This window comes from Coregonus clupeaformis, chromosome 38 (genome assembly GCF_020615455.1).
Source record: "Coregonus clupeaformis isolate EN_2021a chromosome 38, ASM2061545v1, whole genome shotgun sequence".
Lineage (NCBI taxonomy): Eukaryota > Metazoa > Chordata > Actinopteri > Salmoniformes > Salmonidae > Coregonus > Coregonus clupeaformis.
The window spans coordinates 2,711,997-2,737,339 of record NC_059229.1 but is presented as its reverse complement, the minus strand read 5'-3'; the positions used below and the strand labels follow the sequence as shown (position 1 = coordinate 2,737,339).

Below are 25,343 nucleotides of genomic sequence, written 5' to 3'. Positions count from 1 at the left end.
TGTATTTCTGACTTTATGTTTTTTTTTACCCCATATGTAACTCTGTGTTGTTTTTATTGCACTACTTTGCTTTATCTTGGCCAGGTCGCAGTTGTAAATGAGAACCTGTTCTCAACTGGCTTACCTGGTTAAATAAAGGTGAAATAAAAAAATTAAAAAAAAAATTTAATTGTCATTTTATTTCAGCGGGCTATCTTTTTGAAAGCGTGTCTAACCCTTCTATCTCTAAGAGTGGGCTAAACACTGATTCTGGAATTTTGCGGAAAATGGTAGTCAAGTTTTTGCATTTCGGCAATTCACAGAAAAATAAGTTATTGATGCCTTATTTGCTATAGACACCAGAAAATCCACAGGGGCTGACCCATTGGAGCCGGGTCTGCTCAAATGTGGCCTATGGCACATCAAGGGAACTGTAGCCTACAGTTCAGAAGGGGTTAAATGGAAACTGAAATCTGGACACTGACTGTAGGTCTATAACCTCTCACATATCCTTAATATGAACTTCTGCAGAATGAAGCATTTCTTGCAGTAAAATGATACACCAAATGTAGGCACAATTTTGACTTGGGAACAGGAGTTGAGAAATATGATTTGTTTATTTCCGCATCTTGAGAGAATGTGAATGTGCAGTTAGATACTGTCTGAAGAGATGCTATCTTTATCAGCATCATAAAAGCTGATAAGATTTCAGTACAGCTTGGATGAAATTCTATCAGAAACATGTTGGGTCGTTTTCACAGGTTTCTATTTCCTAACAACCCGTCAATTTGATGTCATTTGTACATTTTGCACAGAAAATCTTTCCGCACATTTTTTTATCTTTGCTGTCGGAAATTATAAGCAGAAATATATCTAAATCAGGCAAAAAATCTTTACGCTGACCATGTGTATTATAGTTGTTTAACCTTTATTTAAACAGGGAGTCACCATTGAAACCAGGGTCTCTTTCGCAAGGGAGCCCTGCACATACAATTGACTGTGTGTGTGCACACGTGCTTGCATGTACAGTATGTGTGTATGCATCTGTGTGTGTGTGTTGTGTGTATGTGTGTGTGTGTGTACGAGTGTGTGTCAGAGAGAGAGAGAGTGAGAGTGTGTGTGCACGCGTTCTTGCATATGTGTGTGTATGTGCAGGGGAGGACACGGGGAGCAGGTGCACTACCTCACATATAAAAACGCTCTAATCCCCCAGTCTCAGACCCAGACTCCCAGAATAACAGAGTGCTCTGGGTGACTCACCCGGCCCCTGGCCTGCCTGCAGCAGCATCCACACAGCTGTCCCAGACCCAGACCAAGACAGCTAGCACACCCTGTCAAGCACACATTCCCACAGGGAAACGCTGAACTCCTCAGAACCTTTCGAAAACATTTAGCTCAACACCGTTTCCCCAGGAGTGTCCCTAATTCAGAAATGAATAGAATTAGCAGTGTGTCTACTGTACTGTCTTTTCCAGACACAGGTCTTATGCTGTGTGTATCCGAGAGAGAAACAGAGACTCAGTAGAGTGTCTTCCAACTAACACAATCATTGCTGTGAAATACCTATCAAAAATGCAGAATGTCATGCTTATAGGACTTACAGACTTGGAGGAGTCCTTGTCAACCTTGGCCTCTGTCTCCCATAGGTGATGGCCATCTGCAGAAGGAAGAGTAGAGAAGAGTGAGGGTGAGCATGTGGGAAAATGTAATGTGAGAAAAGTACCAGTATTCAGACTTGCACAAATGAGTAACCACCGAAAATAACTAGACTAATGGGGTCCCCATTCATGTCAATGTTGACATCATAAGCCATGATGCTGTTAATGTTGTTATTATTAGCTCTGTCTGACATCAGTCATCTGTGAAACAGCTCCAACAGAATCAAGGTTATAACCAACATCATATCCTGTCTCAGTCTAGGCTAACCCACTTGGGCCGAGGGGGCCAATCTGATGCAACGCTGAGACACGATCCAAAGGGATGAGTGATGTCTTTGGTCGATGAGAGAAACCCTGACTTCATTCCTTTGTGGAATCCCAAACGGCATGACCAATTGTGACTCGCAGGCTTGTTAATGAGGTTATAAAACAGGGGTTCCTATAACCAGTGGGCTGCGAATAACTGTAAAGTGAAGCCTTGGCATTGAGTCTCCCTACCCAAGCCACCGTCAGTCTTTTCAAATAACTCATATTTAAATATCGGTGCTTTTGTCATGCTCATTAAAGTGTTATTAAATGTTTTATTTGTTTTATATTCTGTTAATTACACATCTTTTAACTTTCAACTTGTCGTAACAAACTGGCTTTCCCATCAGGCAATAAAATAGGGCATCACAGCTGTTGAAAACATGGGTCCTAAAGAATATCCTATTTTGCTATTCTTCTATGAGACATCAACAAAAAAGTAATTTTCACACCAATGAGTCGTTAACAAAGCCTGAAATATGAATTAAATCAGATAAAAAATGTCCTTGGTGAGAATAAACTTTCTAAAAAGTGCCTTTCTAACAATTCTGGCCATTCTTAAAGCTGAGATCTGCGAAACAGCGCCACCACCATTGTTATTGTTTTTATTGCCGAGCTGAGGAGTGTCGCGCAGCATGGTAAAATAAATTGCAGTACATATTGTGCTCTTCTATTGCGCATTGAATGATGTCCGAGGGGAAAAAAAACAGTGTTTGTTGTTTGCAGTAACTTTCGTTGTTGTTGTTGTTGTTGTAATATTGCAAACGGACGTGGCAGTTTCACCATTAAGGAGTGCAGCTTTAACATCACAAATAGAAGCACTCTTGATTAGGTCTATATTATGACAGATGCTATCTTGAAGGCTGTCTGTTCTTATGAACAGTGGGTAAGAGCGTTGTGCCAGTAACCGAAAGGTCGCTGGTTCTAATCCCCGAGCCGACTAGGTGAAAGATCTGTCTGTGCCCTTAAGCAAGGCACTTAACCCTAATATTGCTCCTGTAAGTCGCTCTGGATAAGAGCGTCTGCTAAATAACTAAAATGTAAATGTAAATGTAATGAAGTGAGACTGAGAGGTAGACACAAACACAGGCAGGGGAGAAGACTGCCCATTGCAGACTGGGCGTCTTTGGTCTGGGTCTGGGTCTGCTTGGGCTGTGATGTGGCAGTGGAAGAGACTGAAGCTGACACTGAAGCTCCCAATGCCTCCCATTATATCTGGAGACTAGAGGCAGGAAGGAACCTCTCCGGCTCCACCTCCACTCTCTCCCTCTCTCTCTCTCTCTGGGAACCACTCCAAAAGGGAAACCTTAGAAGGCTACGTCAACCCGCCACCAGAGATAAAAAACATTTCAGATCTTCCCCTCTCCTTTCACATCTCCCCTTTTCTTCTGTCTTTCTCTCTATTGCTCTGTCACTCACTCTCACTCTCATTTTTTTCACTGGCCACACATTCATGCAGAAACAAAACATTAAATTGAGCAATTTGTCATTGCCCCTCTGCCAAGAAAAGTGTCTGTAGAGCATCACATGCGTGGGATACCTTTACTTTGATGGCACAAGGTGTTGTGCAGAGTGTACTGAGGAACTGATAAATACAGAATGTTCCATTGGGCCTTAACAACATCTGCACAATGCCTCTCACCATCAGTACCCATGGCAACAGTGCCAGTGCCAAATCAGACCAGACCACTCCCTCACCTCAACAAACCCAACAAACCCAGAACCTCCCACAACTCCCCCAACACTTTTTCTTGGCTTGATTCCAACATTGCCAAAGTCAAAGGACGAGTCGACGACCCGCTCTCTAGTTGTGGTCTACAGTGGTAATTACCTTTCATAAGGCAGACATAACACAGGGTAGCCAATAGACACAGCACTGGTGGTGTACTACACTGTTATGACAGCCAGAGTTGGATCCGAATAAAGTAGTATACAATACAGCTATTTGTCATGCAGAGTTTATTAAGGGAATCAAACAGCTCCTTGTGCTCTTTAATTGGGTTGGGGTGGAGTAAACTCTAGTGCCCAAAGCCAAACAGCGGGGTGGCATATACCCAAAGCCCTCATAACGTACAGTAAATATAAACACATGCGCTACCCAGGCCCATGTGGAATGGTGAAAGAGAGCCCTTGTCCTGGCTCTGATGACTGTAAGTTCTTCCTCCCAGCACTACCCCCAGAACACGTGGACTGTGGGTATTGCATGCAAGCGTGCTGTCTCAGGGAAGGGCGGTAATTGAGGCAAGCCAGCTCTTCAAACTGCATTGATCAATGGCTGCTGGGAGGATACTGTATTTGCTATAGTGAAGTTCACTACTCAATACAACACAGTTTTGTATTCTACATCTGCATCTCAGCACAGCACACTGTCTGTCTTCTACATTACAATATATTACTTTACACTCTGTGCCATCATCAATTCATAAAAAATATGTCTCTGGTTTTCCTCAAATATGGTTTTATGAACAGTACGCTGTAATTTATAAAACATAAACTCCCTGTATATGTGCATGTAATTGATTTGTTTATGAAAACAGCCATTGTTCTCTGAAGTGTAGAGGCCGGCCAAACTGCTGAACGGTTTCAAAGTGGAAGTCATTATTCTGTGAATGCAATGAATTGGATCCAGAAGCACTGACCAGTCATGTAACACAGAGTAGAGCACCCCTCCCACTGAGTGTAGGCTAACCGTTACTCTGAGAAAAACCCCTAAACCCCACCAAAAAATGTATCTGTCTCTCCGTCGAAAGAAACACGATTCACTCCACTTTCATCTTCCTCAGACGCTTTCAGATTTTCCCTCTATAGACGGATGGTTATCTATAATTTTCTCGGGTAATTCCAGACACCACCTGGCAAGGTTCTTGAAGTTTTATAATCCTCACAAAATTCTATTTGGAGGTCCTCGATCATACTGTAGACATAGACGGCACCTCTGGCCAAGAACAACCAGGCCTGTCTGGGTCTGTTGCCGTTCCAGGGCAGGTCTGTACAGTACCTGGTTGGACTGACTCTCCTCATTGGCTCTGACTCACAGGGATATGGTGAGCTTTGGGTCATGGGTCACAAAGTAGTCGGTCGGTTCAGACAGGGGAAACTGTTGAAACTGAAGGCCTGTGGGTCTCTGACTCTGACACAGTGACTCATTCTCCATGGTTACTCCAGCCTGACTGCAGTAGACCAGGAAGCCATCCAGTCAGCCAGGCCCAGATGTGAAAGCACTCTTTTTATAAGGGACTTTCTCTCCATGTCTGACTTTTCTGCTAGGAGGATTCCCTCAAAGCTCCTTTGCTTTCACTCTCTCTCAGCCATAACTCATAGAGGCTGGGAAATGCTGTGCAGACACCGACACACGCCATGCAGATACTCTTACTGTAATGTGAACACAAGCACACAACTTGAGTCAGGCGCAGGAGGTGTGAATCTCAGAATAATGGTTTATTCGGCCAATACAGCAGTTCGCAGCAATGCGTAAAACAACTACAGTGCGACTTAATGGAGAACTGGGGAAAACAAAACACACGGGTGAATATCCCGGCGATAAGGTACATAATGCTCCACCGAGCTATCGACACCCTCCACATGGAAACAATCGCACACAAAGACATTGGGGGCAGAGGGAATCCTTATACAGGGACTGATGAGGGGATATGAACCAGGTGTGTGTGAAAAACAAGACAAAACAAATGGAATGATGAGAAGAGGAGCGGCAGTGGCTAGAAGGCCGGTGACGACGAACGCCGAAGCCTGTCCGAACAAGGCGAGGAGGCAGCTTCGGAGGAAGTCGTGACAGTACACCCCCTTGACATGCAGCTCCAGCAGCGCGCCGACACCGGCCTCGGGGACGGCCAGGAGGACGCGGAGCAGGGCGATCCGGATGGCGACGGTGGAAATCCAGCAACAGGGAGGGCTCTGACAATAGCCAACAGCTCCCGATCACCAACGTCATAGTTCTGCTCCGCCGGGCTGAGCTTCTTAGAGAAGAAGGCACAGGGGCGGAGCTTGGGTGGCGTGCCCAAGCATTGGGATAGGACAGCGCTACCCCTACCTCGGACGCATCCACCTCCACTTCGAACGGCAATGAAGGATCAGGATGGGCTGAGGTTGAAGGGGCTGAGGTGAACAGAGCCCTCAGGTTACTGAAAGCACTGTCAGCCTCAGCAGACCAGCGGAGCCGGGACGGCCCACCCTTCAACAGAGAGGTGATGGGGGCTGCGACCTTGCCAAAGCCACGGATAAACCTCCGATGGTAATTGGAAAAGCCAATGATGTGCTGCACCTCCTTTACCGTGGTTGGAGTCGGCCAATTACGCACAGCTGAAATGCGGTCTCCCTCCATCTCCACACCTGAGGTGGTGATGTGGTATCCGAGGAAGGAGACGGATTGTTGGAAGAACAGACACTTTTCTGCCTTGGCATACAGGTCATGCTCCAACAGTCGGCCAAGCAATCTGTGAACCAGGGACACATGCTCGACGCGCGTAGAGAAATACACCAGGATGTCATCGATGTAGACCACCACACCGCGACCAAGCATGTCCCGAAACACCTCGTTCACAAAGGACTGAAAGACTGATGGAGCATTCGTACGGTATCACCAGGTATTCATAATGCCCCGTGGTTGTGCTAAATGCTGTCTTCCATTTGTCCCCTTCCCGGACACGCACCAGGTTGTACGCACACCTGAGATCTAATTTCGTGAAGAAGCGCGCCCCATTCATTGATTCGATCACAGAGGAAATGAGGGGTAGAGGATAACTATAGCGAATGGTAGTTTTATTAAGTGCACAGTAATCAATGCAAGGGCGCAGACCCCCGTCTTTCTTCTTCACGAAAAATAAACTTGAGTTTGGCGGGTGAAGTGGAGGGACGTATGAACCCTTGACGCAGGGACTCTGAGACATATATTTCCATAGCCTCCGTTTCCGCCTGTGACAGGGGATATACATGACTCCTGGGCTGGGCGGCAAAGCGTCTAACCGGAGGTTTATCGCGCAATCCCCGCCCGATGGGGTGGTAATTTGGTTGCCTGCGTTTTGGAAAACGCGTGCGCCAAATGGAGGTATTCGGGGGGAATGCGCACGGTGGAGGTATTGTCTGGACTTTCCACCGTGGTCGCACCAAAGGAAACAGCTAGACACCTACCCTGACACTCTAGCGACCACCCCGTGAGAGCCCTCTGTGGCCATGAAAAGGTGGGGTCGTGTAGTGCTAGCCAGGGAAGTCCCAACACAACAGGGAAATCAGGGGACTCAATAATGTGAAACGTGATTTGCTCATTATGGGTCTCCTGCGTAATCATCGTGACTGGTGCTGTAACCTCCCTAACAAAACCTGACCCTAATGGTCGATTGTCAATTGCTTTGATGGGTAATGGAATAGACAGGGGAACCAATGGAATACATAGACTAAGAGCTAAAGACCTGTCCATAAAGTTCCCAGCTGCGCCTGAATCTACCAGCGCCTTACACTGGAGACTACCGTGATAATCAGGGAAGTTGAGGCGGATGGTGAAATGCGCAGCAGAGGGCTCTGAGCGAGTGTGGGTTTGCGCTACCTGGAGTGACGCCAGAGTGCTCTGCCTGCAGCAGAATGTCCTCTCTTGCCACAAGAGTGACACGGGATCTGCTGTCCTCCTTTCTTCCGGAACGCTGCACCACCCAGCTCCATCGGAACGTGTTCCGGGTTGAAGGGAGGGTGAAACGGCAGGCCCCTTCCAGGACGTCCTCTCGAAGCCTCTGGATGGCCATGTCCACCAGTTGGTTGAAGGTCAACGTGGTATCCCGGCAGGCTAGCTCCCTTCGGATGTCCTCACGCAGGCTACATCGGAAGTGGTCAATGAGGGCCCGCTCATTCCACCCGGACCCAGCAGCTAGAGTTCTAAACTCCAGGGCAAAGTCTTGCGCAGTCCTCGTCCCCTGCCTCAGATGGACCAGACCCTCTCTTCCTTCGGGGGGATGATCAAAGACTGCCCGGAAGAGGCGCGCAAACTCTTCGTAGTTGTCCAACGCGTCTCCTCCTTCACTCCAGACCGCGTTGGCCCACTCCAGGGCTTTCTCCGAGAGGCAGGAGACGAGGGCGGACAACTTCTCCCGATCCGAGGGAGCAGGGCTGATGGTGTTGAAATAGAGGTCCAGCTGTAGGAGGAAACCCTGGTAGCGGGCCGCTGTCCCGTCCTATTCCCTCGGTCGAGACAGGTGAATACCTCTGGGTGCTGGTGTGTGGGTGGCTGGATCCGGTCGCTCATCTGGTTCCACAGGGTCGGGTCCTCTCCTCTCCAGGTGCTGGACGGCCTGGAGAACCCGATCCATCGCTTCACCCAAGCTGGCTAACATGTTGGAATGCTCCAGGACCCGGTCAAAGACTCCAGGCATACTCCCAGCTCGTGCTGACTCCATGCTGTTGGATGTGTGATTCTGTAGTGGGTGATTTGGACGGACTCAGGCGCAGGAGGTGTGAATCACAGAATAATGGTTTATTCGGCCAATACAGCAGTTCACAGCAATGCGTAAAACAACTCCTGTGCGACTTAACGGCATACTGGGGAAAACAAAACACACGGGTGAATATCCCAGCGATAAGGTACATAATGCTCCACCGAGCTATCGACACCTCCACATGGAAACAATCACACACAAAGACATTGGGAGCAGAGGGAATATTTATACAGGGACTGAAGAGAGGATATGAACCAGGTGTGTGTGAAAAACAAGACAAAACAAATGGAATGATGAAAAGAGGAGCGGCAGTGGCTAGAAGGCCGGTGACGACGAACGCCGATGCCTGCCCGAACAAGGAGAGGAGGCAGCTTTGGAGGAAGTCGTGACATTGACACACAACTCCACATGCTTAAAAACCATTTTGAAAAGGGTAATATTATTCTGCATGATTTATAGTCCTCATTAAAATGTCAGAAGTGCAAATGAATCTGGTGACTAACCTTAATCTATCAATCTTGGTCTGGAGATCCAGATCCAGATCCAAATCCAAACAAAATCCATCTCTATTTTTATACATTTACATAATGTTGTGTTTTGAGTCAACAAACTTCAGCCGCCTACATTAATTTGAAAAAAAATTCAGGGGCAAAACCTTGAGAAAGTGACGGCTAATCGATTCATAATTTCTCTAAGCGGTACTGAGGCTTATCAAAGAGCCCATCTCTGGGCAGGCTGAGGCTGGAGAGAATGGAATGCAAGGTCAGATTGAGGCAGTTTCAGATTACAGCCTGATAAGGCTCTCCATGCTCAGCGGTATTCAAACTTTTTCAGCGGGGACCCCATTTTCTCCCTAAGAATTTCTTGCGACCCCACCCCAAATCTAATGGCACAACCTTAAAATCAGTACATTTAGATTTTTACATCAACAAATAACCTTCAATTAATTTAATTGTTATCTCTTATTAAAAAATAAATACATTTACTACAAATATTTTATTTGTCAAATGATCTTTCTCAAAAACGTTTGTATATTGTCCCATACCATAATCAGTACTCCTAATTTTTTGTTTCCGCTCCCCCAAAAATAAAAAAATAATAATTGAATTGGCGACCCCATTGCAGTTCCCCCGCGAACGCCAACGTTGAATACCACTGCTCTACACTGAAACCACGGGTGACAACTGCAGTGATGTTATCTCTGGTCCCTCTAACTGTGCTGAGAGAGTGGACAGGAGCTCAGAGGCAGGACTGTGTCATCATAATGAGCTGCTGCTTTTATTATGGGGCTGGAGTGGTTCTGAAATGCCTCACTGCAGGGACACAGGGATTCCCTCCTGTATGAGTCACTGAGTACAACACTCTCTTACCCCTATGTACACACACACACACACACACACACACACACACACATGCACACGCGTGCTGACATACACAACGTCATGCACACACACTTGCACACACGCACACATGACCTACACGGTATAGGCTAGTTATTCTCTAAAGTAGGAGCTTCAAAAATTGTTTATTGGAATATTCATAGGAAAATTGTCCATCGGTAAAATGCGTAAACCCTCTGTGGCAACAGAATCCCCTATTCAGGATTTATGAGGAGGATCGTTAAACAGTTTTTAGACCTCGGCATGGATGAAACAATAAAAAAAAAAACATTACAATTAAAGATGCACTATGCAGAAATCGCTCCGTCATTTCCTGGTTGCTAAAATTCGAATAGTTTGCCTAATTTCATTCATCCATCTAAACCGCTGTGAAATATATTCTCCATAACCAAAAATATTGTATTTTCAGCTGTTTGAAGCTGGTGTACAAAACTGAAAGTAAAAGACGCAAACCTTGAGAACGGGAATCATAGAAATAGGGCACATAGTACAGATATACTGCTTCTTTGACTTTCCTTCAATGAGAATGACATATCTATAACTACATTTCTATGTGAATTTGGTCGGGTTGCCCAAAAAGTTACATATTGCAGCTTTAAAACTAAAACAATATAAAATAACATACTCTACAATTTCATTTCCTTAGATTGTATATTGTATAGAGACAGGGCAACAGCTGAACTGAAGATCCACAGGGTATCCCACAGCACACAGGATGAATGAATTGGGATCTTGAGGCTGAAAGGGAGACTCAATGGACGGAGGCAGAGGAGAGAGAGAGAGGGAGAGAGGGGGTGGAAGGCTGGCTTAAGGGAGTTTCCATGGTAGGATTGCCCAGGAATCCTAATTTTAGTGCCAGACGCAGGGAACCCTCATCAAAAACTAGGGAGCATCAACACCAGCCCAGAGGCTGTGCTAGGCCCTAAAGACAGTCTACTTAACCTCAACAGATCCGAGGGGATGATACTGATCTTCTACAAACTGACCCAAAACTTTTTAGAAAATATTTACAATTTCACATACATCAATTAATAGCAATAGAGCTTAGGAGAAATCAAGAGATGTAGAAAGAGATATAGCAAAGCTCTCACACAATCACTTCTTGTTTTGAAAAACAATCTCACACTACTATTGTATGACACCGGGGCTCGAGCCCCCACCCATTCCACCTAGAATTCCTTTCCTCGCAGGTAGAACAATGGCAACGGGTTCCCCTCTGCTCTGAGTGACTCACGAGCCATACGATCAGATGTGTTTACATTGTACAGCCTTGGCCCAAACCATACCTCATGTTGCTTTTCTAAAGCTAATCAAGGAAATTGCTGTTAGTAAACCCTTAGCATCAACATCTGGGAGCAGTCCCTCCCTCCTTCCCTCCTTCCCTCCTTCCCTCCTTCCTAACTGAGCGGGCTTAGAGAGAGGAGAGGAAACAAATACTGAACTGTGAGGGACAGCACAGCAGCCCACACGGCACACAGTGCATTTGTGATCCATTCCTGTTCTGAACAGGCAATGGAAACTTCTGCAAATGTAAATCTGCTGGGTTAAAAATACTGTGCATTAATGTGCACCACATGTGGCAGGATAGAGGATATTTTGACGGCGGGAGAAGAGGAGGGAGGGAGGGAGTAGTCCTGCGGTTTCTCAAACCCAGAGGGGGAGAGAGGGAGAAAGGGAGAGAGAGAGAGAGAGAGGGGGGGAGTTAGAGCACACACACACACACACTTGAGTAGACACACACACAAGAGCGCTAGCGCGCGCACACACACACGTTTATTTTACTATTCTTGTGGGGACCAAAACAATTTTCCCTAACCCCTAACCCTTAACCTAACTCCTAACCCTGATTGTAACCCTAAACCTAACCCCTAAGCCTAAAATAGCCTTTTCCCTTGTTTTACTATCTTCTGGGCCTCACAAGGATAGTAAAACCAAACACACACACACACACTTGTGTAGACACATGCGCACATTAATATGCACACAAACCCACACACATCTGCATCCAGCTCCAGCTCCAGCTCCTACCTTGGGCTTTCTCCATGAACACCACCTTGGAGTCGTGCTGGAAGTTGTGTCCGCTGAGGAGCATCTTCTCTCCCCCAGCAGCAGGGCACGTCTCCAGGGTCTGCTTATCCACCAGGGGCAACTCTTGGGCTGATCTCTGGGCTGTAGGAGGGGGACAGCACTGTCCTCACTACAGAATCATTACAAACCCACTCCCCCTGCAGCCCCGAGCATCCAGACCAAGTCATTTTCACAAGCTTGACAACCCTTAAAGAATCCTCACCACTAACAATGCCAAGAGCCATTAGCTCTAGAGACATAGTATTCCTCTGACCTAAGGGTGAGGGAATGGATCCATTTAGTATTTGTTATTGTATAATTTTCTGAAATTATTGTTTTTACAAATACTTTCTTGGCATCATTATCATACTTGGCCATCAACTCCTGGTTAACCCCCCCTGCATGAAAGACAGCATGGCTGTCAGACTAAAAAGGCAATCATACATTTTAAAGCAGGCCTGATAGTGAAGGTGTACTCACAGCACTCTATGGGGTTGGATGCAGCCTGCAGGGATAATGTCCTTCCTGTGGGCTGGTTGATGTGAACCCGGAACACCATCCTCACACGTGTGTTTTTACGCCCGATGTCCGTCTCGCCCTTCCGCAGCTCGATGTCCGAGTTGCGAAGTTTCAGGATGCCGGCACAGTCAATTCTACATTAAACAGATAATAAACTGAGTTAAACCTTAGAGAGGCTCATAGCTATCAACACATTAGAAAGACACCATCATTATTGAGATCTCAAATCATTATCCCTGTGACAGTTACCCCATAAATATCAACACTCAGCTTATTAAGTTCTCTCTAGCACCACAAAGGGATTTCACTATAGAATGACTCAATAGTCATCAAACAACAGTATTTCAGCAGAAGACTATCACATGTATCCCCAATGAAAGTTTTGCTGTGTGCTCAGCAACTACTGCTTTCAGGTCTAATCCCAACCCTCCAGCAACCCAAACAATGTGGATGTTAATAGTTTCATAAATAGCTTTTTAATGGACCAAAAGAGAATACCCATGGGATGCTGACCTAACGTTGGTCCTTCTACGGCTCTCCCAGCCAACCTATTGGCTGTAATTATGCTTTTTACACAGTCTCAGAGCCTTCATCAGACACTTTATAAATGTCTAATTTCTCACCCCCTCCCTCCCTCCTGTCTATGCTGTTGTCACGGTTCCCTCAGACAGAACCCAGAAGCAGACCAGGACAAGGAGAGTTGAACGAAGGTGAGGGTTTATTACAGATTCAAAAAAGGTGCAGGATAATCCAGGGAACAGAGCGGGCGGCGTGGATGAGTTGTTGAGGGTGCAGTTGTTGGTCCAATGATGGCTCGGCAGCCGCCGACCATCAGGCAGAGGTAGGGTGAGGGTTCCGGACGAGTGATGTTCATGGCTAACGATCCGGCAGGAACTGGATGTTTGGCCAGAGCCTAAGAAGGGTGATGATCAGGACCAGGTGTGCAGATTGCTGATGGGATGCAGGTGCGGAAACAAGAGAGCTCCCCGGAGCGTTCCCGAACCCTCGGGAAACTGGAGATCACGAACAGGAAAAACTAGTCACCAGACAGGACCCGACTCAGACTGCCGGGATCGTTACAGCTGTGCACTCACTTCTAACATTTTAGACTTTTATGGCATTAGCCTTTCCACATTTTTCCATGGCAGTGCTCCTCGACGCTGCATTCCTTATAATGTAGTTAATGTCAACTTTTACGCTAACTGACCAATCCCGAACATTTTTGACAGACACTGGGGGCTGCTCTGCTGGTGAGGCAATCAGGTGTTGAGGCTAAGGACACTCAGCTGTTCAGCTCTCCCTCCGCCTACAGACTGACAGAGCACAGGCTGAGGCTACTGAGGCGTCTCTATTCAATGCCTGAAAAGAAGGGTGTGTCCCAAAAGGCACCCATAGGCTCTGGTCAAAAGTAGTGCACTATATAGGGAATAAGGTGCCATTTGGGACACAGGTTAAGTCTCAGTCAGCTGTGCCAAGGGTTCAACACAATGCCAATCTCAGGAGAAAAACTGTGTTTGGCTTTTGGAGTGTATTCGGTCATTGGTAACAAAAACATTGGAAGATGGCTGTCATGCGTTGAATGGGTCTCTAATCGAGTCAAACTAAGTTGTCAGCATTGGTGCCTTACACGGACGCACGCGCACGCACACACACACACACACACTCTCCAGCTGGTGTTGATCAGCCGTCATGGACATAACTCTACAGATGTTCACTCGTCATTTGAGTTGCTTGAGGAGGAGCATAAATGTCTAACTGACTGATAGGCACAACAAAAAATACACACTCCCACCCAACCACCCACACAGTACTCACATGGCGCGCATGTTGTTCTCGGGCAGCAGTGGAATCTCCAGCACCTTGGTGTTGGACTGCAGGGTCTCATGGCTGGGGGTGGAGACGGTCTTGCCGGTGATGCGGTGGACCTGGTAGAAGGCATGGTGCCGCAGGAGACGGTCATCTGCCGTGCCAATGAACAGTTGCAAGGTCAGGGGCTCGGTCTCCATGTAGCCGTGGAGCTGGAAGGGAGAAGACATAGAATTACATTCAAATTATAATGTATTGCCAATCAACAATGGTTGATTTGTTCCTACTTATGTCTAGTCAAAAACAAAGTATCCCCACACACAATTCTTGACAACTCGTTAAAAACACCCAGGGATACCTTTCAAACACCAGATACCAGTTTACATTTTCCTGAGGAACCTTTATCCAAGACCAACAACCCATAATACATATTTCCTCCATTAACGTCAGTCCCTGTAAGTATTGATGGGCTGCGGCACAGCATGATCTTACAGTAGCTCCATCCCCAGGGTCCCGCTGGCTGCCCAAGAGCCAGTTAACCAGCTGAGACAAACGTCAGAGGTAAATATTTTTAGCGGTGGAAGGAGTTCACTTTTCTATCAGTGAGACAATTACAGAATGATTTGATTGGACAAGATTCCAAATGGCTGCTTGGCTGGCCCACGTTTCTTAAAGAATTTCAGACCTCCATAGGTGTTGCTTGACATGAGGCCTCATGCCAAGTGACCTCAGCCAGACTGACATAGTAATACAGATGTAGGATCTTTGATCACTCTTAGCAAACTGGCTCAAATTAAGATCTTACTTCTGTATACAGGAGGAAGAACAAGACAAGAAACAAGAAGAGACAAGAAGCAAAGGCAGCAAAGACATTGAGTTACTGTAGTCAAATTTTCGCATGAACTTAAAAAGGAGTTACGATACTATTTTTTCTTTTATTTAAATGAATTTAAACATGGAATCTGTCACACCCTGGCCTTAGTTATCTTTGTTTTCATTAATATTTTAGTTAGGTCAGGGTGTGACATGGTGAAGTATGTGTTTTGGTTTGTCTAGGGGTTTGTAGGTTTATGGGGTAATGTCTTGTCTAGGTGTTTGTATGTTGATGGCTGCCTAGATTGGTTCTCAATTGGAGACAGCTGTGGTTTATTGTCTCTAATTGGGAGCCATATTTAAGGCAGCCATGGGCATCATGTGTTTGTGGGTAATTGTCTATGTTGAACGTTTGTTGCTTGTCTGTGCACTTACGTTATGTAGCTTCACGGTCGTTTGTTGTTTTGTTAGTTCTGGATAGTGTTCGGTTTCGTGTTTTTTCCCTCGTCCAAAATAAAGATATGTATTTTGCACACGCTGCGCCTTGGTCCAATATCTCACAAGAAGACGATCGTGACAGAATCCTATTGAGACCAAGGCCTCTTTTTCAAAGGAGCCCTGCACACGATCATATAAATTCACAATATTACAATTCCACCAAAATAAAAACATTCAATATTTACAAGCAATTTAAGAGGGGAAGCCAATTTATTTAAGACATCCTACAGTGCTTTCAGAAACACCCCTTGACTTTTTCCACATTTTGTTTTGTTAAAGCCTGAATTTAAAATTGATTAAATTGTGATTTTGTGTCTCTGGCCTACACACAATATCCCATAATGTCAAAGTGGAATGATGATTTTAGAAATGGTTACAAATTAATACAAAATGAAAAGCTGAAATGTCTTGAGTCAATAAGCCCCCCAAAAGCATCTTTTTGAGCATGGTGAAGTTATTAATTACACTTTGGATGGTTTATCAATACAGCCAGTCACTACAAAGATACATGCGTCCTTCCTAACTCAGTTGCCGGAGAGGAAGGAAACCCCTCAGGGATTTCACCATGAGGCCAATGGTGACTTTAAAACAGTTACAGAGTTTAATGGCTGTGATGGGAGAAAACTGAGGATGGATCAACAACATTGTAGTTACTCCACAATACTAACCTAAATTACAGAGTGAAAACAAGGAAGCCTGTACAGAATAAAAATATTCCAAAACATATATCCTGTTTGCAATAAGGCACTAAAGTAATACTGTAAAAAATGTGGCAAAGAAATTAACTTTATGTCCTGAATACAAAAAGCGTTATGTTTGGGACAAATCCAACACAAACATTACTGAGTAGCACTCTTCATTTTTTCAAGGATGGTGGTGGCTGCATCTTGTTATGGGTATGCTTGTCATCAGCAAGGACTACAGAGTTTCTTAGGATAAAAAGAAACGGAATAGAGCTAAGCACAGGCAAATTCCCCTTTCAGCAGGACAATAATCTAAAACACAAGGCAAAATATATACTGGAGTTGCTTACCAAGACGACATTGAATGTTCCTGAGTGGCCTAGTTACAGTTCTGACTTAAATTGGCTTGAAAATCTATGGCAAGCCTTGAAAATGGATGTCTAGCAATGATATAATGTGCAAATATTGTGCAAAGCTCTTAGAGACTTACGTAAATTAGATATTTATGTATTTTATTTACAATAAATTTGCAAGAATGTCTAAAAATATGTTTTAACTTTGTCTTTATGGGATATTGTGTCTAAAAATATATATTTAATCAATTTTGAATTCAGGCTGTAATACAACAAAATGTGGAATAAGTCAAGGGGTATGAATACTTCCTGAAGGCACTGTATAACCTAAAGCAACAAAAAAAAGAGAGATAGTGATATTTAGAGAACATGATGCCACAAGAGTTGATTTCACATATACAACCACTATATATATCACATATATACAGTTGAAGCCGGAAGTTTACATACACCGTAGCCAAATACATTTAAACTCAGTTTTCACAATTCTTGCCATTTAATCTTTATTTTAAGAATATGAAATGTCAGACTAATAGTAGAGAGAATGATTTATTTCAGCTTTTATTTCTTTCATCACATTCCCAGTGGGTCAGAAGTTTACATACACTCAATTAGTATTTGGTAGCATTGCCTTTAAATTGTTAAACTTAGGTCAAACATTTTGGGTAGCCTTCCACAAGCTTCCCACAATAAGTTGGGTGAATTTTGGCCCATTCCTCCTGACAGAGCTGGTGTAACTGAGTCAGGTTTGTAGGCCTCCTTGCTCGCACACGCTTTTTCAGTTCTGCCCTCAAATGTTCTATAGGATTGAGGTCAGGGCTTTGTGATGGCCACTCCAATACCTTGACTTTGTTGTCCTTAAGCCATTTTGCCACAACTTTGGAAGTATGCTTGGGTTCATTGTCCATATGGAAGACCCATTTGCAACCAAGCTTTAACTTCCTGACTGATGTCTTGAGCTGTTGCTTCAATATATCCACATGATTTTCCTTCCTCATGATGCCATCTATTTTGTGAAGTGCACCAGTCCCTCCTGCAGCAAAGCACCCCCACAGCATGATGCTGCCACCCCCGTGCTTCACGGTTGGGATGGTGTTCTTCGGCTTGCAAGCCTTCCCCTTTTTCCTCCAAACATAACGATGGTCATCATGGCCAAACAGTTCTGTTTTTGTTTCATCAGACCAGAGGACATTTCTCCAAAAAGTACGATCTTTGTCCCCATGTGCAGTTGCAAACCATAGTCTGGCTTTTTTATGGCAGTTTTGGAGCAGAGGCTTCTTCCTTGCTGAGCTGCCTTTCAGGTTATGTCGATATAGGACTCGTTTTACTGTGGATATAGATACTTTTGTACCTGTTTCCTCCAGCATCTTCACAAGGTCCTTTGCTGTTGTTCTGGGATTTATTTGCACTTTTCACACCAAAGTACGCTCATCTCTAGGAGACAGAACGCATCTCCTTCCTGAGTGGTATGACGGCTGCGTGGTCCCATGATGTTTATACTTGTGTACTATTGTTTGTACAGATGAACGTGGTACCTTCAGGCGTTTGGAAATTGCTCCCAATGATGAACCAGACTTGTGGAGGTCTACAATCTTTTTTCTGAGGTCTTGGCTGATTTCTTTTGATTTTCCCATGATGTCAAGCAAAGAGGCACTGAGTTTGAAGGTAGGCCTTGAAATACATCCACAGCTACACCTCCAATTGACTCAAAATGGTGTCAATTAGCCTATCAGAAGCTTCTAAAGCCATTACATCATTTTCTGGAATTTTCCAAGCTGTTTAAAGGCACAGTCAACTTAGTGTACGTAAACTTCTGACCCCACTGGAATTGTGATACAGTAACTTATAAGTGAAATAATCTGTCTGTAAACAATTGTTGGAAAAATTACTTGTGTCATGCACAAAGTAGATGTCCTAACCGACTTGCCAAAACTATAGTTTGTTGTGGTTGAAAAACGAGTTTTAATGACTCCAACCTAAGTATATGTAAACTTCCGATTTCAACTGTAGCTATATATGGCTATATATATATCACATATATAGCCACCCATCTTCAGTCTGACACACCTGAAGATGTTGTAATCAGCAATGTCAATGTCCTTATCCGGGATCAAGCTATTTAGCCCGGAAATGCCTGTCTATAAGCCCTCTGAAGTCATCTTTTAATTGCTCTGATTTATAACAATGTATGTTGTTTGTGCCAACATGAATGACTACTGTGTGAGCATTCGGGTGCTTCTCCATCACAGCAGGGCTCCAGGGGTCCTTGCTTCCGCAACCACCACATGTTATAGGGAGCTATCCTAAAACAACCACCACTGGAGGACGAGGAGAGGGTCGCTAACTAGGCTTAGGTTGGGAAAGCAGTAAGCAAAACATGTCATTTAGAGGTAGATCCCTTTGAGAGTTAAGAGCCTGCAAAAGCTCTATATATTTGTGTAAGGAAATGGGTTGCTGCCTAGCAATGCTGTTTATTTAGGCTGTAGGGAGTGTGTTGGAGTGAGAGGTAGCTAGTTTTGGCACAGGCAGTGCAGTCTCCCCTCCCTAGATCGTATTATCACCCACTAGAGGAATGTCAAGACTCTGGCCGCTCATGGCACCAGAGAGAGAGGAAAAGAAGGAGAGAGGGAAGAGGGCAACAGGGGCACCATCTCTCTATTTCTCTCTCTCTCTCTCCACCCCTCCAACTCCAAGGGATGGTTACATAATACACAGAACTCTCAATGTTTGTGTTGTGGAAAGAGAAAGACCCCCAATACACTAACGTGGATGACCTCACAGTCTCGTCCTATCGGGCTTCCTATTCAATTTTCTTTTCTTTCATTTTCTTTTTCTTTAGTATTATAATTTAAACTAGAATGGTTACATGACATTCATAGTTGTATTAAGAAAATCAACATTTAGCTAATCAAAAATTAAGATATTAGTGGTTACATTTACAGTATTATCTTTAGCCAGTTTGACATATTTTCACTCACTTTATTTTATATCACTTAATGATTTTCGCCATAAAAGCCCCCACAGACTTGAGTATGGAGTATTTTTTCTGTACCAGCTATGAAAGCTTAAAACCCAGGATAACTGTGGTAAAAGGCACACACAGTCCTTTAGGAGAGCATAACTCTGTCTGCCATCTGCGTAATGGCGCATGTGGTCTGCAGTAGCAGCAGCCGTGGCATTCGAAAAGAACAGAAAACACCAGGCTTAGCTGTGCTCGACATGGAGGGAACCAGAGCGGCTTCCAGAACAAACTCTGTACAGTTTGGGCAAGGTTTGACTCAGAGGAAGAGTCAGAGAGAAGGGCCAGTCAGCCAGTATCCACAGCCCCACAGACCACAGAGTGTACCATGTAATCAGGAAGCTACACTTTTAGAAAAAAAGGCGCTACCTAGAACCTAAAAGGGTTCTTCGGCTGTCCCCATAGGAGAACCCTTTGAAGAACCGTTTTTGGTTCCAGGTAGAACCCTTTTGGGTTCCATGTAAAACCCTTTCCACAGAGGGTTCTACATGGAACACAAAACGGTTCTACCTGGAACCAAAAAGGGTTCTACCGGCAAACAAAAAGGGTTCTCCTATGGGGACAGCCGAAGAACTCTTTTGGAACCCTTTTTTCTAAGAGTGTAGGGAGATTGAGCGGCCTTATCTGAGGTTCCCTCTAACGTCTCCATCAGACTGCCAGAAACGTATGTGGTTTGAGCCTGGCCTGGCTGCCTCCACAGGACGCCACTGTGGATGATGTCAGCATTACAGACGGGAACTTTCCTAAACAAAGGGAAGTCTGTGTGTTTGGTCGGAAGCTGGGGGAGGGAGGAAGAGTAGGGAGGTGGAGGTTTTAAAAAGAACACACTCTCTATTTCACGATGAGAGTAACCCAGACCTCATGTCATTAAATCATTAGCACCTAATCACAGAGAAAAACTACCCAGCACAGATGTGCATGCTGGTGTTTAGACACACGGGATTGTTCAATATGCTTAGCTAGCTACGTTCTCAGATCCCCATTCAGACCCACTGTAGCCTACTGGTTGGAATCTTAGGGTGGTCGCAAACTTTGGAGTGTCACCACACAAGAATATGTGAGAAGTTCAACTGTCCAGATACCATTCAGCACATGCTAACTTTGCCTGCAGACACCTTTGATGACATACTTTCCCTTCTCACAGTAGACTCTGTGGTTTATTCAGAGGTTGAAGTCAAGTCAGTGATGTTGTGCAATGATTGGGAAGACCGGCCTTGTGGTCCAATAATTACTATTACTCAATACTTCTTCTGATTCGACCACCAAAGCTACTGTGGTTTAAGCTCATGACTAAGCTTTATTGGCCACATTACCTCGCTTTGCGACTGTCTGCCTGCACTTGAGACATAATGGAAAAGTTTGAGTCACCCTCGTCTGGACAGGAACTGACTGAGCGGACTGGTCTGTCTAATAGCATACCTATGGTATTTCTTTCAGAACTATGACGTCTTTCGAATAACATTATAGACGTGTAATGATAAATAAAACACATACCAACTAATCTACTGCGCTGGAGAGATAAATAGGTTGGAGAGAAAGTGATTGTAGAAATAGGTTGGAGAAAGTGGTAAGTGATGGGGCTAATAGTATTACATCCAGACAAGTCTATTTTACAGTATGGTATGTTAGTATAAGGAGAATAGCAGACCTGCACCACAGGGTGTCCTCCTGCCAGAGCCTTGACTGCCCCTCTGCTCCCTTCGGTCTCGTAGTGGGCACGGTGGTGAGATTTGGGCTGCACCTCGATCTGCAAGCTGTACGGCCCCGAGCTGGATGGCAGCTGCCAGTCAAGGGCTGGCAGAGATGGGCTAAGATGCAGAGGGTATATTTCAAGTTTGCAGTGTTACAAGACACAACAGCAGATTGTCAGTGCTTTGCTTGGATGTTTCATCATAACGGATATTTCTGAGTTGACATTAATTTGACCTCAATAACTTTCAGTTGTCTGGAGCTGTCAACCTTATAATGAATATTATTTCAGTCAGTCAAAGTCTTGCTTCAGCTTACCTGACATATTGCTTTGGCTTGGACCATGAGTATGGGTGCGGTGGCACATCCAGGAATCCCCCACAGTAGTTCTCCTTCTTAAAGGGCAGGCGGGAGGAGGGGTACTCATCCTGACAAAGGTCCCCAGGGCTGAGCTCCTCTCCTCCAGGCTCTACCTTCAGGCAGACTGCCCCAGGCTCCAGGCTGGTCTTCCGGGCCTTCAGAGGGATGCCCTCCCCCTGGTCCGCCACACCGTCTGTGGTCAGAGCATTGATGGCTGCAACTATGGCTGAGTTGGTGTACTGGTTTGTGTTGTTAGGCATCCAGGACTCGTCTGTGACGCTGAGGCGTGGGGAGGTGTGAGGGGACGGACCGGGGGAGTAGTTGGGGGAGTAGGGGTACTTATAGGTTGCGGTTCCGTTGAAGCTGTATTTCCTCTTACCACCACAAGGGGAGTTGGGCCTGGAGCCCCGCTGGCCCATCCAGCTGTCGTCCGTGACACTGGTGCGGGGGGAGGTGGAGGGGGAGTGACGGGGGGAGCCCGCATGGGTGCAAGCATCCCCAGGCAGGGCGAGAGAGGAGGAGCCCTTGGGTGAGACGCAGGGTGACTGCCAGGGTGAGTTATGGGGTGAGCTTTCGTAGTTGTAGGAGAAGCCCGACTCGTAGGACGAGGCCTCGGAGTGACAGCTGCGTGACGACACACTGCTGGCCGGGCTGAGACAGCTGGGGTCACGGTAGCCATCTGCGTTGGGCAACGTCAGGGTCACGATGGAGTTTACCTGTTTAGCCACAGGAAGGTTGTTGCTCTCTTCCACCTCATCCTCAGGAAACTGCCCGTAGGCTGTGATTTCAATACGAGGGCTCTCGAGGATCGGGGCCCCGTTTGGACGGACGCTAGGGGACGAGTAGTAACCCACTGTCCTCATGTCATTGTGAGCACTGTAGCTGGGAGGCTGGCTGATGGAGACTGAGATGATGGGGCCAGACTGGAGACTGTGGTCCTGGGAGGGCAGGCAGGGTTTGCCCAGAGAGAGACTGACGTTGGGGGTGTGGGTGTATGCATCTGAAAAGCAAATACATGGAATGAGTTAGAATGATGGTCCATACATACTCTCATTGGCTCACACACTGAAAGACATAGTGTAGTTGCCAGTTCATTACAAAGAAAGCTGCTGTGATGGTGTTGCTCATGATGGGGTGTAAACAGCATTAACCCGCCGATGCAGAAAGTAAATCCAAATAAGAGCAAAACCAGAAAACTCAAAACGAAATGGGTTTCCCCAATCACAGAAATAAAACCACCACCAACACACAGTTCAACACACCAGCCCTGAAAGCCACAACCTCCACAAAGGAACTAAGGTGAGACGTTTAAAAATAAGGGCCAGAAATAACCACAGCCATAAAAGCAGATGTAGACTATAACTTTTTTCAATTTCACATTGCCTCAAAGCATTGAGGAACCACATACTATTCTTTTTGTTGGCTAGTTTATTATATTAAAAGCTATAGAAAAATGTATCACCTGTGTGTGCCACATGGCTAGTTTATTTGCATGACTAAAGGTGAAAGCTGTACACAACAGGGGAGGTTCAAGATGCCAGCTCCCCCACTAGGTATGAGGGCATAAGAGACAGACTGACTACCCATGTGGCACAGACAGAGGAGAATTGGGGAAGGGGTGGTTAAGGGTACACGGACATGAGTAATCTTACTACAGTCAGCTCTTAAGACTAGTCCAGTCTCAGAAAGCATGCAGTCGCCAGAGCTCCTGTCTGCTGTGAATAAGAGACTACTGAGGCAACCATGAAGACATGACATCAGTGCACCACCGCATGACTCCCACAACATAATCACAATGTAATAACCTTAACATCGCAGTGGTGTCACAGCATTGCAATGTCTCTATGTAAATTCTTAATGGATTACATAGAAGATGCCACGTTACCAACAAGAACCACTGGTAGTTGTGTATGTGCTCTCTGACTGAATTGTAGTAAATCTAGACTTGCACACTGAGACACTGTACATTTTGGGTCAATTTCTCTTCAAATGGGGTCTGTTTACTCATGCAAGAAAAGGCAGAGAGGCATGGATTACCACTTTGAGTAAACCATCCTGAATGAGAGCTTTGGTACCACCTACTCATAGGAGGGGCACCTCATAATGTAATGTACAGTGCCTTGCAAAAGTATTCATCCCCCTTGGCGTTTTTCCTATTTTGTTGCATTACAACCTGTAATTTAAATGGATTTTTATCTGGATTTCATGTAATGGACATACACAAAATAGTCCAAATTGGTGAAGTAAAAAAAAAAATAAAAAAACGTATTTAAAAAAATTCTAAACAAATTAATAACGGAAAAGTGGTGCCTGCATATGTTTTCACCCCCTTTGCTATGAAGCCCCTAAATAAGATCTGGTGCAACCAATTACTGTCACGTTCGTTCATAGACGGGTCAGACCAAGGCGCAGCGTGATATGCATACATGTTTATTATAAACTTAATAAACAACGACAAAACAATAAACCAACGAAACGTGACGTCCAAAGGTAACACGCAACAAACCTCACACGGAACAAGATCCCACAACCCACTAGTGCCAATAGGCTGCCTAAGTATGGTCCCCAATCAGAGACAACGAGCGACAGCTGCGTCTGATTGGGAACCACACCGGCCAACATAGATCTAGACATACTAGATCCTATAACATAGAACAAGCACAACAAGGAATATACACACCCTGACTCAACATATAAGCGTCCCCTGGGTCAGGGCGTGACAATTACCTTCAGAAGTCACATAATTAGTTAAATGAAGTCCACCTGTGTGCAATCTAAGTGTCACATGATCTGTCACGTGATCTCAGTATATATACACCTGTTCTGAAAGGCCCCAGAGTCTGCAACACCATTAAGCAAGGGGCACCACCAAGCAAGCGGCACCATGAATACCAAGGAGCTCTCCAAACAGGTCAGGGACAAAGTTATGGAGAAGTACAGATCAGGGTTGGGATATAAAAAATATCTGAAACTTTGAACATCCCATGGAGCACCATTAAATCCATTATTTAAAAATGGAAAGAATATGGCACCACCACAAACCTGCCAAGAGAGGGCAGCCCACCAAAACTCACGGACCAGACAAGGGCATTATTCAGAGAGGCAACAAAGAGACCAAAGATAACCCTGAAGGAGTTGCAAAGCTCCACAGCGGAGATTGGAGTATCTGTCCATAGGACCACTTTAAGCCGTACACTCCACAGAGCTGGGCTTTACGGAAGAGTGGCCAGAAAGAAGCCATTGCTTAAATAACAAAATAAGAAAACACGTTTGGTGTTCACCAAAAGGCATGTGGGAGACTCCCCAAACATATAGAATAAGGTACTCTGGTCAGATAAGACTAAAATTGAGCTTTTTGGCCATCAAGGAAAATGCTATGTCTGGCGCAAACCCAACACCTCTCATCACCCCGAGAACACCATCCCCACAGTGAAGCATGGTGGTGGCAGCATCATGCTGTGGGGATGATTTTCATCGGCAGGGACTGGGAAACTGGTCAGAATTGAAGGAATGATGGATGGCGCTAAATACAGAGAAATTCTTGAGGGAAACCTGTTTCAGTCTTCCAGAAATTTGAGACTGGGACGGAGGTTCACCTTCCAGCAGGACAATGACCTTAAGCATACTGCTAAAGCAACACTTGAGTGGTTTAAGGGGAAACATTTAAATGTCTTGGAATGGCCTAGTCAAAGCCCAGACCTAAATCCAATTGAGAATCTGTGGTATGACTTAAAGATTGCCGTACACCTGCGGAAC

General features: G+C 45.3%; 1 protein-coding gene across 1 annotated transcript in view; it reads right to left on the bottom strand.

Annotated features, from left to right (window-relative positions):
* Nucleotides 1–25,343, bottom strand: part of LOC121554012 (nuclear factor of activated T-cells, cytoplasmic 1-like) — a 75,680-nt gene that overhangs the window by 47,869 nt on the left and 2,468 nt on the right. Inside the window, exons 2-7 of the mRNA XM_041867447.2 lie at nucleotides 21,546–22,587; nucleotides 21,187–21,346; nucleotides 14,182–14,384; nucleotides 12,328–12,500; nucleotides 11,809–11,949; nucleotides 1,581–1,636 (exon numbers count right to left, since the gene is read on the bottom strand). Of these exons, the coding sequence (XP_041723381.1) occupies nucleotides 1,581–1,636; nucleotides 11,809–11,949; nucleotides 12,328–12,500; nucleotides 14,182–14,384; nucleotides 21,187–21,346; nucleotides 21,546–22,587 (1,775 nt within the window). The remainder of the gene's footprint in view (nucleotides 1–1,580; nucleotides 1,637–11,808; nucleotides 11,950–12,327; nucleotides 12,501–14,181; nucleotides 14,385–21,186; nucleotides 21,347–21,545; nucleotides 22,588–25,343) is intronic.